The following is a 13,777-nucleotide window of genomic DNA, read 5'->3' as shown; positions in this document are numbered from 1 at the left end:
TTTGGACTTATAATTTAATGATGTTTCAACTGCTTATTGCCACTTTAATTACATAGGGCCTATTGCAACCATCGATGGTTTTGGAGGCGGCAGGCAGGGCACTCTCGCATCACCCCAGGTATCGAACGATCACACTCGTTCAGAGCCCTCTGCTGCGCACTGTAAAATACTTGTCTCCTTTCCTGAGCACATGGTAGTTCCCCAGTGTAAGGCTCTAGTCGATTCAGGTGCAGCTGGGAACTTTATGGACAGGGCATTCGCACACCGTATAGGCATTTAATTGATTCCCCTATCCATTCCACGCCCCATCAGAGCACTTGATAGTCGACCAATAGGGTCCGGGTTGGTTAAGGAAGTTACTGCACCAGTCACCATGATTACCCAGGAGACTCATTGTGAGTAGGTAACTTTTTCCATTATTGAGTCTCCTGCTTTCCCTGTGGTATTAGGTATAACTTGGCTATCATTCCACAACCTCACCTTCTCATGACCACAGAGGGTTCTCACGGGTGGTCGCGAGAGTGTCAGGGTAGGTGTCTAGGTGTTTCCGTTGGTACAACCATGATGGAAAGTCCAGACAGTACCTCCACCGTGCGCATTCCCTCTGAACACCTCGATCTGGCGCAAGCGTTCTCTAAAACACAGGCGACTAAATTACCACCTCATTGGGCGGGGGATTGCGCGATAAACCTCCGGGTAGACGCTGTACCTCCCAGGAGTCATATATACCCCCTGTCACAGGCTGAAACGGTGGCTATAAAAACATATGTCACCGAGTCCCTGCGCCAGGGGTATATACGTCCCTCCACTTCACCCGCCCCGCGAGTTTCTTCTTTGTGAAGAAGAAGGACAGAGGTCTGTGCCTGTGCATTGATTATCGACCACTGAACAGGGAGACGATAAGATTTAGTTATCCTCTCCCCCTCATTCCGTCAGTGATTGAATCAATGCATGGGGCGTGCTTCTTCGCTAAATTAGATCTCAGGAGTGCGTACAACCTGGTGCGTATCCGAGAGGGAGATGAGTGGAAGACAGCATTCAGCACAACCACGGGGCATTATGAATACCTGGTGATGCCCTATGGTTTGATGAATGCTCCCTCAGTTTTCCAGTCCTTTGTGAACGAGGTGTTTCGGGACATGCTTGGTCGTGGTGTAGTGGTCTACATCGATGTCATCCTGGTGTATTCCGCTACGCGCGCCGAGCATGTGTCCCTGGTTCGCAAGGTGCTGGCCCGACTGTTGGAAAATGACTTTTATGCTAAGGCAGAGAAGTGTATGTTTTTCCAGCAGTCCGTCTCCTTCCTTGGATACAGCATTTCCACCTCAGGTGTGGAGATGGAGGGAGATCGCATTTCAGCCGTGCGTAATTGGCAGACTCCAACCACGGTTAAGGAGGTGCAGCGCTTCCTTGGCTTTGCCAACTACTATCAGAGGTTTATCCGGGGCTTTGGCAAGGTCGCAGCTCCCATTACCTCCTTGTTGAAGGGTGGGCCGTCCCGGCTCCGCTGGTCTGCTGAGGCTGATTTGGCCTTCAGGAGATTGCGGGGTCTGTTCACCTCCGCCCCGGTACTGGCTCACCCCGATCCATCACTACCGTTCGTAGTGGAGGTGGATGCGTCCGAGGTAGGGATAGGTACTGTCTCATCCCAACGCTCGGGCACGCCACCCAAGCTCCGCCCCTGTGCCTTCTTTTCAAAGAAGCTCAGCTCGGCGGAGCATAACTACGGCGTTGGTGATCGGGAGCTGTTGGCTGTTGTCCGATCTTTGATGGTGTGGAGGCATTGGCTCGAAGAGGCGAAACACCCTTTCCTCGTCTGGACAGACCACCTTAACCTGGAGTACATTCGGGCAGTGAGGAGGCTGAATCCTCGCCAGGCCAGGTGGGCCCTCTTCTTCACCCGGTTTGATTTCACATTCTTATACATTCCGGGTACAAAGAACGTGAAGGCAGACGCACTGTCTCGGCTCTATGACACAGAGGAGAGGCCCAGAGACAACACCCCCATGCTACCGGCCTCATGCATTGTTGCACCGGTAGTATGGGCGATGGAGGCGGATATAGCGCAGGTATTACGCACAGATCCATCTCCATCGCAGTGTCCAGCTGGGCTGCAGTACGTGCCTGTGCTTATCCGTGATCGTCTGATCTACTGAGCACACACGTCACCCTCCTCTGGTCATCCAGGTATCGGTCGTACAATGCGCTGCCTGACCTAGAAGTACTGTTGGCCTACCTTGGCTAAGGATGTGAGGGTGTATGTTTCCTCCTGCTCAGTGTGCGTCCAGAGTAAGGCACCTAGGCACCTCCCAGCGGGTAAGCTACAACCTTTACCAGTTCCACAACGACCATGGTCTCACCTTAGTATTGATTTTTTTTACTGATCTTCCCCTCTCTCAAGGTAACACCACTATCCTGGTCGTTGTGGATCCCTTTTCGAAGTCCTGCCGCCTCCTTCCTCTGCCCGGTCTCCCCTCGGCCCTACAAACTGCGGAGGCTCTTTTTACTCACGTCTTCCGGCACTACGGGGTACCAGAGGATATAGTGTCCGACCGAGGTCCCCAGTTCACATCTAGAGTCTGGAAGGCGTTCATGGAACGTCTGGGGGTCTCGGTTAGCCTGACCTCTGGATTTCACTTCGAGAATAATTGGCAGGTGGAAAGGGTGAATCAAGATGTGGGTAGGTTCCTGTGTACCTACTGTCAGGACCGGCCGGAGGAGTGGTCAGTGTTCCTGCCATGGGCAGAGTACGCTCAGAACTCTCTCCGCCACTCCTCCGCTAACCTAACACCCTTCCAATGTGTTTTGGGTTACCAACTGGTCCTTGCACCATGGCATCAGAGCCAGACCGAGGCTCCTGCGGTGGATGACTGGTTTCAGCGCAGACTTGGGACGCTGCGTCATCAGAAGGCGAACGCTGACCGCCTCCGCAGGGAGGCCCCAGTTTTCGTACCCCTCCGCCTGCCCTGCCGGAATCTGAGCCCGCAGTTTTTGGGGCCATTTAAAGTCCTGGGAGGATAAACAAGGTTACATACAGGTTGTTACTCCCCCCTGATTACCGTATTAACCCCTCCTTTCATGTGTCTCTCCTCAGGCCGGTGGTAGCTGGTCCGCTCCATTAAAATTATAGACTGATCATTTCTTTGTCAGTGGGCAAACATACAAAATCAGCAGGGGATCAAATACTTTTTTCCCTCACTTTATATATATATATAATATGTGTGTATACATACAGACATATATACCCACATTAATTTACTCTGGTATACATTATATGTAGTGTTTTCAATAATACCACTACCGATCATGAGCTCCTTAATCCCAATGCATGATCCATTACACAAGGCCAAACATGTAGCATATCGTTTTCACTCTGGTGATACTGAGAGCTAAATAAAGGCTAGTCCCACCTCTAATGAAGGTAGATTTTCATTATGTGTGGAAGGAGAAGGAGAACTCCACCTGCTGCAGATTACCCAGAAAATGAAGGCGAGGACACTTGAATAATAAACCACTGCCAGTATAGACTTCAAACACTTCTCTCTGGAGAGGAGAGGAGTAGAGAGGGGAGTTCTCGCTCTCTTCAAAAAGTGTGAAGCTGAATGCGCTCCTCAAACTGAATCAAACACTGTGCGATCCTAGCTCATTAGTGTGGCCATCAGGGGCTCTGGAGCATGGGCATGATGGGGGAGAGAAAGAGAGAGAAGGCTAATTGACTTGTGCGGCAATGGTGGCTCGCTTGCCATCCTCCTACAATATTCCCAGGGTTTGACAGAGTTGTGAGATGTGTGAACGCCCACGCGCACCCCACACACTCCCAGAACGCTCCTTCAGTTTCCTCGGTAACGTGACAGCATGTCAAGGCAGTGTTCCCCAGTATACATTGGGGAAAAAAAGTATTTAGTCAGCCACCAATTGTGCAAGTTCTCCCACTTAAAAAGATGAGAGAGGCCTGTAATTTTCATCATAGGTACACGTCAACTATGACAGACAAATTGAGAAAAAAAAATCAGAAAATCACATTGTAGGATTTTTAATGAATTTATTTGCAAATTATGGTGGAAAATAAGTATTTGGTCACCTACAAACAAGCAAGATTTCTGGCTCTCACAGACCTGTAACTTCTTCTTTAAGAGGCTCCTCTGTCCTCCACTTGTTACCTGTATTAATGGCACCTGTTTGAACTTGTTATCAGTATAAAAGACACCTGTCCACAACCTCAAACAGTCACACTCCAAACTCCACTATGGCCAAGACCAAAGAGCTGTCAAAGAACACCAGAAACAAAATTGTAGACCTGCACCAGGCTGGGAAGACTGAATCTGCAATAGGTAAGCAGCTTGGTTTGAAGAAATCAACTGTGGGAGCAATTATTAGGAAATGGAAGACATACAAGACCACTGATAATCTCCCTCGATCTGGGGCTCCACGCAAGATCTCACCCCGTGGGGTCAAAATGATCACAAGAATGGTGAGCAAAAATCCCAGAACCACACAGGGGGGACCTAGTGAATGACCTGCAGAGAGCTGGGACCAAAGTAACAAAGCCTACCATCAGTAACACACTACGCCGCCAGGGACTCAAATCCTGCAGTGCTAGACGTGTCCCCTTGCTTAAGCCAGTACATGTCCAGGCCCGTCTGAAGTTTGCTAGAGTGCATTTGGATGATCCAGAAGAGGATTGGGAGAATGTCATATGGTCAGATGAAACCAAAATATAACTTTTTGGCAAAAACTCAACTCGTCGTGTTTGGAGGACAAAGAATGCTGAGTTGCATCCAAAGAACACCATACCTACTGTGAAGCATCGGGGTGGAAACATCATGCTTTGGGGCTGTTTTTCTGCAAAGGGACCAGGACGACTGATCCGTATAAAGGAAAGAATGAATGGGGCCATGTATCATGAGATTTTGAGTGAAAACCTCCTTCCATCAGCAAGGGCATTGAAGATGAAACGTGGCTGGGTCTTTCAGCATGACAATGATCCCAAACACACCGCCCGGGCAACGAAGGAGTGGCTTCGTAAGAAGCATTTCAAGGTCCTGGAGTGGCCTAGCCAGTCCCCAGATCTCAACCCCATAGAAAATCTTTGGAGGGAATTGAAAGTCCGTGTTGCCCAGCGACAGCCCCAAAACATCACTGCTCTAGAGGAGATCTGCATGGAGGAATGGGCCAAAATACCAGCAACAGTGTGTGAAAACCTTGTGAAGACTTACAGAAAACGTTTGACCTGTGTCATTGCCAACAAAGGGTATATAACAAAGTATTGAGAAACTGTTGTTATTGACCAAATACTTATTTTCCACCATAATTTGCAAATAAATTCATTACAAATCCTACAATGTGATTTTCTGGATTTTGTTTTCTAATTTTGTCTGTCATAGTTGACGTGTACCTATGATGAAAATTACAGGCCTCTCTCATCTTTTTAAGTGGGAGAACTTGCACAATTGGTGGCTGACTAAATACTTTTTTCCCCCACTGTACATACTTACAGTAGCTATACTTTGTGTTGCTCTAGACTAGAGGGAAAGCCAAAGCACACATTTATGTTGGGGTACTTCATCTTGGAGCTCCTAAATTTAGTTTATACTATATTAGAGTTATGAAATCCTGTGTTTTATTCCTAAAAACGTTTCAGTCTGTTTTCTTCTGTTTGGTGCTTAATTAACACAACCCTGGAGTTGTAGAGAGAAATGAAAAAGTGTCTAAAATCACAGTTCCGTTTCCTCAACAAATTACAGTTCTAATCCCCTGACCATTGGATCCCCATAGGGTAACAGATGGAGGCTCTGTCATATCAGACGGTGAACAAGCATCATTCACACATACATGTAGCACTCTGTCCTCCTTGCTGCTAATTAATGGGGAGCAAATGTCAAGGGAGCAGCTGCTGTCATGAAAAGAAGCTCTGGCATAGTTTTTAGATTACAATTGGACTGAACCAGTGTGCAGTGGGCTATGACCAGTCACATGACCGGCAAAACCGGTGAGGGCGGAGCGCCCTGCTCAAACTGAACAGTAGCATGTGAAAATGGAATTTTAACTACAAATTCCAGATGCTTGACATACATCACTTTGTTTTGAGCCAACTTCACCATCACTGTTCATAAAAAAGTTTACCGTATATACCGTATACCGGGGTATTTGGAAATAGCCACAGGATGTTTTTTCAATGCCGTCAATACTGTTGAAACCATTTCTTTTTTTCTATACATTTAAATATTTGTAGCTACCTTTTAAGTAAATACCTGCAGTAAACTTGTGCAATATGTTGTAAGATAAAGCAGGACGTGCAACTATAGTTTTCCTTCACAGAAAATACATTAATGCAACACATTCGGCAGAAAATAGCTTCATCAGATGACAACAGAAGTGCAACACGATTTGGCTGGCAGCCACACAAGTAAGCTAAATGAGCTTACAATGAAAAAGCAAGTAATTGTTTTGCAAACACTATGCATGGCCATCACATTTCTGTTTATCATAGAAGGAATGTAGCTGGCTACATTTTCTAATGTTTTTCTCAAACATAATCTTGTATTTTACCTGAGAAAAGCAGGCTGGCTACACCTAGAAAAGTACTGGAGAAAAGTAGCTACACATCAGTCAGAGCGCTGTCTAATGATAGAATGCCAGTTCGTGAATTCTTATCAGAGTGGAGAAGTGCAACTGAAGCACAAAAGTTGTCTGATGCCGAGCAGAAATTATAATAAGAAGCATTTTAGATCAGCGTTTACAAAACACAGCAATATTTTTCTTATGCATTTTATCTCTTTTTTTTCTGCATGAAAAACAACGAATTCTGCATTAACACAACCCGTAAGTTTAACTTGCTAGTTATATAAGTAAGTGGCTGAATTAATAAGGTTAATTAATAAGGTGACGCATCATATTGTGTTGGCTTTCCGCCGTGTTTGAGAAGTCAAAGTCCTTTGGATAAGTAAGATGTACAGCTGCCACTGCTATTTTTTGATTTCTCCTCTCAGTTCTCGCCCAACTGCTCCTCCCCCCATCTTCACCGAGCAGAGCAGGCAGGCCCGTTGCCCTAGCAACTCCAGACTCCACACTGACACAGCATGTGTACACATGCTGCACAAGAGCCAGTAATGTTCATTTGCACAATGTCTCTCATTCACACTCGTTTGTAAATGTCCAAACTCACCCAAAATTAAATTCGGTAGCTCCTACCTATATACAGTACCAGTCAAAAGTTTGGACACACCTCCTCATTGTAGGGTTTTCTTATTTTTTAAAACTATTTTCTACATTGTAGAATAATAGTGAAGACATCAAAACTATGAAATAACACATATGGAATCATGTAGTAACCAAAAAAGTGTTAAACAAATCAAAATATATTTTAGATTTTAGATTCTTCAAATAGCCACCCTTTGCCTTGATGACAGCTTTGCAAACTCTTGGCATTCTCTCAACCAGCTTCATGAGGTAGTCACCTGGAATGCATTTCAATTAACAGGTGTGCCTGTTAATTTGTGGAATTTATTTCCTTCTTAATGTGTTTGAGCCAATCAGTTGTGTTGTGACAAGGTAGGTGGGGTATACAGAAGATAGCCCTATTTGGACCAAGTCCATATTATGGCAAGAACAGCTCAAATAAGCGAAACGACAGTCCATCATTACTTTAAGACATGAAGGTCAGTCAATACGGAACATATCAAGAACTTTGAAAGTTTCTTCAAGTGCAGTCGCAAAAACCATCAAGCGCTATGATGAAAATGGCACTCATGAGGACCGCCACAGCAATGGAAGACCCAGAGTTACCTCTGCTGCAGAGGATAAGTTCATTAGAGTTACCAGCCTCAGTAATTGCAGCCCAAATAAATGCTTCACAGAGTTCAAGTAACAGACACATCGCAACATCAACTGTTCAGTGGGGACTGTGTGAATCAGGCCTTCATGGTCGAATTGCTGAAAAGAAACCACTACTAAAGGACACCAATAAGAAGAAGAGACCTGCTTGGGCCAAGAAACACGAGCAATGGACACAAATTTGTCCTTTGGTCTGGAGTCCAAATTAGAGATTCTTGGTTCCAACCGCGGTGTCCTTATGAGACACGGTGTGGGTGAACGGATGATCTCAGCATGTGTTTTTCCTACCGTAAAGCATGGAGGAGGAGGTGTTAGGGTGTGGGGGTGATTTGCTGGTGACACTGTCTGTGATTTATTTTATCTTTTAAATAAAGTAAATATACAAATCAATAATGTAGCCTCAGGCAGCCCTGGTACACCACTAAAGCAAAAACAGTCTAAGTCCTGTAGCCATTCGGAGATTGCGTTAAATGAATTACATTATTTGCAGAGATTGTACATTGAAAATGAGAGCTGTGTGAGGGAGCACAGGAACACAGTTCTCACGTCAGCTGCTAGATGCACATCAGCCACTCTCTGTGAGCACAGGCTCTGATAAGTGTTCACAAGCTCAGCAGTTACACTGCATAACATTTAATTTTCTGCAAATGATAACAGTTTGGGGCCTTTAAAGTGGTGCTGCACTGGGTTGCTGAGACTGATTTTTCCCTTAGAGCGCAAGGTGCACTGGTCTGATCTCAGCTACAATTAATTAATGTACCTGAATGTTTTTTAAGCTGTATTTATATATGGCTGGATCTGGATGGACTTGTGACCTGACCCCTCTTCACCCGACTAGCAATCATGTCACTAGCATGTCACTACTCAAATAATGTAGCGTACATGTAATATAATGTAGCATGAAATATAAGGTAAATACAAGGTAGGATCTTCAAATCAGGCCGTTAATTAAATAGCCTGGATAAAAGATTTATAAATTATCAGACCTCAGGATAAGACCCAGATACAGACAGTTCGAAGTAAGAAAGGTGTATTACAACAACAGGGGTAGGCAAGCAACAGGTCAAGGGCAGGCAGAGGTCAGTAATCCAGAGCAGAGTCCGAAAGGTGCAGAACGGCAGGCAGGCTCAGGGTCAGGGCAGGCAGAATGGTCAAAACCGGGAAAACGAGAAAACAGGGACTAAAGAGAAAACAGGAATACAGGAAAACCACTGGTAGGCTTGACGAGACAAGACGAACTGGCAACAGACAAACAGAAAACACAGGTATATATGCACAGGGGAAAATGGGTGACACCTGCAGGATGGTGGAGACAAGCACAAGACAGGTGAAACAGATCAGGGTGTGACATAAATAAATAAATACATATCATTCACAGCTAGAACAACAAGTGAATGAGTCTCTTCCTATCAACAAGGGAAGTTATTGCTGTGCATATCTAAATACATCATCTAGTGAAGTGTAAGTGAGATGACTCTTAGCGAGTGTAGTATAGTGAGAGTAGCATAGCTCTAATTACAGGAGATCTCACTAAGTCTTACTGAGTGCCTAAGAATCAGACAGAGTCCTTATCCACCCCATTAAGGTGGCCTCTTAGCAGTCACATTGATTCCACATGTTTAGACTGAAACCACTGGCATATGGTAAATGTGGGATCCTTACTGATGATATGGACAAGGTGCGTACAAGTTTGTGTGTTATACACTTGGCAAGTGTGTTGACTGTAGTGAGAAATCAACTGTCATATAACATATAAACATTGTTTAAAATCAAATATCCATTGTACACTCATTTTCTGAACTCAATTGTCTGTGCCCCCAAGGCAAAAGCAGTGGGGAAATATATTTCAATGACACCACATGTAAAATAAGGAAGCTATATTAAAGTGACTTCGTGGTCCTCTGTAGCTCAGCTGGTAGAGCACGGCGCTTGTAACGCCAAGGTAGTGGGTTCGATCCCCGGGACCACCCATACACAAAAATGTATGCACGCATGACTGTAAGTCGCTTTGGATAAAAGCGTCTGCTAAATGGCATATTATATTATATTATATTACTTCAATTAGAGACCAGACCTTTTCTATACTGTAAATGACCTCTGATTGTTACCATGCCACCCAACACTCAGGGGATGTGACTAATCGCCCCTCTATTCAGTTCCCAACCTCATAATTATATCAAACAGAATGAGCTTCAGACTTCTAGAGATGCGTGCAGTTGGGATGACAGTGATCGAGCTGGATGGAGTGGGACCACTGAGGGAGGATTGGGTACCCCTTTGCTTTCCAGTTGACTGGAGACAATCTGTTGCTGTTTGATGGCGACGAGGCCCAACACTCCAGATGCATTAGTCTATTAAACCCTGGGAACAGGGTTCCTACTGAGCAGTGATCTCTCATAGCCTCACAGTGAGTGCATCAGTATTTCATCTGATATCATTTCCACTTCTTTAGAGCGGAAACTCCTCCGCCGGGAAAGTCCCCGGAGCGCCTGAGCAAGGTGTAAATATTGAGGAGAGAGAGAGAAAGAAATGGAACGAGGGAATGTGTACATTTTCATTAATGCTTTGAAAGCTTTCCAAGGCTTTTCCTTCCAGGAATCCACTAATTTACTGTAATTAAATTACACTTCATGGCTACCGCCTTATCATTGTTATCTGCATATTTTTCACCAAAATCAATAGACATTGCAGTTCTAATATATTATTCTGATCTTTTAATTCTAGAGCCCTAGTCAGAGGTCGGTATGGATAATATGTAATAATGTATAATGTTGTTTGTGATAAAGAGGTGGCCCATGGTTTGGACACAGGGAGGCTTCCTTTGAAGCTTTAAGTTCAAAGGACTGGTTGTGTGTGTGTGTGTGTGTGTGTGTGTGTGTGTGTGTGTGTGTGTGTGTGTGTGTGTGTGTGTGTGTGTATCATCTATTTTACAGAGCTGATATTCTGTTGGATCACACAGTCCCAGATCTTTAACGTTTTATCACTGTTGTAATTACTTATAGCCGACTTCCTCAGCAGACAATCAAACAGCACATCGTTTGATAAATTAATGCATATGGTACAAAATGCAACATTAGTTGAATGTTGCCTTTTGTCTTGTCTGAGGTTTATGAGATGGTGCAGTTCTTACCAAGTTCTTGCTTCCATTCTTGTTGAGGGGTCCCCGGAAAACTCCCTTGATGCTCCTGAAGTGTCCATTGCTGAGGTGTGTGGAGCTGATGACAATGTAGTAACAAGCCATCAGAGACCAGTGGCTTCCATGTGCAAAATGCACACTGTCTGGCCAAGCGAGAGAAAAAAAGTCAAGTAAAGTGTGCGGATGTAAACAACTTTACTAATAACGCATAGGACGTACTCAGTAAGGCGTGAGAGTCAGGGCTGTCCAGGCGCGGATGAGGAGGGTGGGGGGGCTTTTTCAGATTCTCTCCTTACAGCAAGGGGAGACTCTTTAAACTCTGCAGCCCATCAAAAGAGAAGGCTCAGACACTCTGGGCTTCTATGTTCCTCTCACACACTCTCACTCGCTCTCTCTTTATTGCTCTCTTCTCTCTCTCTCGTTCTCTACGGCAGCGTGCTCTCGTTCCCTCACTCATCTCTTGCTGAGGTGCTCATGCTCCGGCTCAGTCTGCAAGCATCTGCTGCGGAGAGGATGTTGCCACAAACCGTGGTGACAGGCATGCCGTTATACAGCATTTGGCGTTGCTGGTCTGCTGAGCTGAGCCAATGGCTGAGAGCCCTCTACTCTGATGGCCAGGGCTGGGAGGAGAAGTGGCTGTCGCACACTCTAGCTACCTCTCCTACATTCCCAGCTCAGCCTGTGCTTCCCGGCCAATCAGCGGCCATCTCTCTCTATCTCCCCCTCTCTCATTCACTTTAACACTCTCTCACTAACTCTCTCTCACTTTCTCACTCTTACTCACTCTCTCTTTGTCTCTCTCGTTCTCTCTCTCTCTTTCACACATTCCCACTCTCCCCTTCTGTCATTCTATCCCACTAAAGAGCAGATCGACGGATTATTACATGAGTGGTTCATGATTGTAGGAATTCCTCCAACAATTAATGTTGTAGCCTCCTCATTTGTCTTCCATTACAGTAATTCATTCATAAGAATGAATACATTACCACAGGCTGATGTGTTCAAGACACTGAGGTGTACTCAGATGCGTCACGCCCATACACACTTAGAAAAAAAGGTGCTATCTAGAACCTAAAAGGGTTCTTCGGCTGTCCCCATAGGATAACCCTTTGATGAACCCTTTTGGTTCCAGGTATAACCCTATTGGGTTCCATGTAGGACCTTGTCCCCAGAGAGTTCTACATGGAACCAAAATTGGTTATCCTATGGGGACAGCCAAATAACCCTTCTGGAACCCCTTTTTCTAAGAGTGTAGGTAGCACAGGGGCACGTACCCCCTCAGATTTGTCCTGTTAAATATATATATATATATTTTAATGTATTTGTATTCTTTGTTAATTTTGTTGTTTCTCTGTAATACTACTAGCCACCTAGCAATTTTATGAAGTTGGCTTTTGCTAGCCCAGATTGGGAACCTATCTCCCAACCTCAACTGGCTACCAAGAAGCCATTTCAGACTGTACACTAAAAACAAATGGTTGTATATAGTGCCAAATAAGGGTTATTTGGCTTGTAACCATAGCGGAACCCTTTTAGGTTTTATAAAGAACCATGGTCATAAGGTTCTAAATGGAACCTGTATGGTGGTTTAAATAAGCCTTTCCTGCGGTTCTATAAAGAAGCCTTAAAAAAAGGTTTAATATAGCACCAAAAAAGGGTTCTGCTATGGTTACAACTTTTTGGGGCTATACAGAACCCTTTTTTATGGTTCTTTATAGAACCTTTATGGGGAATGGTTCTATAAATAACCTTTCTCAAACTCAAAGGTTCTTTGTAGAACCATACATGCTTTTCTATTATGGTATAATAGCCATGTTATATAGTTAAAATTCCGTAGATTTTATTATTGTATTTATTAACAAGTTGAATCAGGTGTGCTAGCTCTGGAACGGCTGGGGGTCCCTGAGAAGAGAATTGAGAACTACTGACTTAGTCAACCGTTCTCAATTGACACAAGGCCATACGTGAGTCTGGGCATAGACACAAGGCCATCACTGGGCATAGTCATATATAACATAACACAACAGAATAGATCAACTTGAATGACACTCACGGTTGCATAATAAGAGCTGTGTAAAAAACATTCGAGTGAGCTGCCCCTACATCTTAATTATCACTAAAAGAGGAAGTAACCCTTTTTTGAACTGAAAAGAACCGTTGAAGGACTCAAAGGGTTCTTTGGGTTAGTATTGTTCCACATATAACCATCACCCTTCCCAAAGAATCCTTGAAGAACCCTCATTTTTGTGTGTGTATCAATCAAGTTAGAGTAGATAGCTTGTCTAACTATCTTAGATGGCAGGTTGGTAGACTTTAGAAAAGCAAACAATTACTACATTTACTGAATAAGACTCACATTCCTTACAATCTTTTACCCAGATTTTAGCAGAGATGCAGAGAAGCATATTACGTTTATTTCAAACATTAACCACCAGTCAAGAAGATACAGACAGTTCAGGAGGTATGCTTAGATATGCAGAAAAATATTTTTGACATAGAATTAAGTATAAGGATTATGGCTCTAGATTGCAGGAAAAAGCTGTTTCAGGTGTGAAAAATTCAAAATTCTCCAACTTCCAGAAGGGGCTCCTAGCTCCACTCTGGACTACCCTCCAGCTATCCTAATCTTACTTTGTGCCCCCTCAGATTTCTGGAGTGCATGATGCCTCTGTACACAGTCCAGAGGGTATGCACCTTATTTTTCACCACAGTGTTTCTTAATCCTGGTCCTAGAGACCCAAAGGTGTGAAAGTGTTTTTTTTTCTACCTATTACTACAAACCTGATTCCAATAATAAAAGTCTCCTAC

General features: G+C 44.4%; 1 protein-coding gene across 2 annotated transcripts in view; it reads right to left on the bottom strand.

Moving 5' to 3' along the window:
* Nucleotides 1-11,588, bottom strand: part of LOC121555923 (zinc finger protein 804A-like) — a 78,577-nt gene extending 66,989 nt beyond the window's left edge. Inside the window, exons 1-2 of one of the 2 annotated variants that reach the window (XM_045213645.1) lie at nt 11,189-11,588; nt 10,964-11,112 (exon numbers count right to left, since the gene is read on the bottom strand). In XM_045213645.1, coding sequence (XP_045069580.1) covers nt 10,964-11,074 — 111 coding nt within the window. In that variant the 5' untranslated portion in view covers nt 11,075-11,112; nt 11,189-11,588. Of the gene's footprint in view, nt 1-10,963 lie in introns of both variants that reach the window. The other variant, XM_041869778.2, reaches the window with a different exon arrangement.
* Nucleotides 11,589-13,777: the final 2,189 nt, after the last annotated feature.

The sequence above is a fragment of the Coregonus clupeaformis genome, unplaced genomic scaffold (genome assembly GCF_020615455.1).
Source record: "Coregonus clupeaformis isolate EN_2021a unplaced genomic scaffold, ASM2061545v1 scaf0133, whole genome shotgun sequence".
Taxonomy (NCBI): Eukaryota; Metazoa; Chordata; class Actinopteri; order Salmoniformes; family Salmonidae; genus Coregonus; species Coregonus clupeaformis.
The sequence above is the reverse complement of the archived record's forward strand: the minus strand, read 5'-3'. Positions and strand labels throughout refer to the sequence as shown.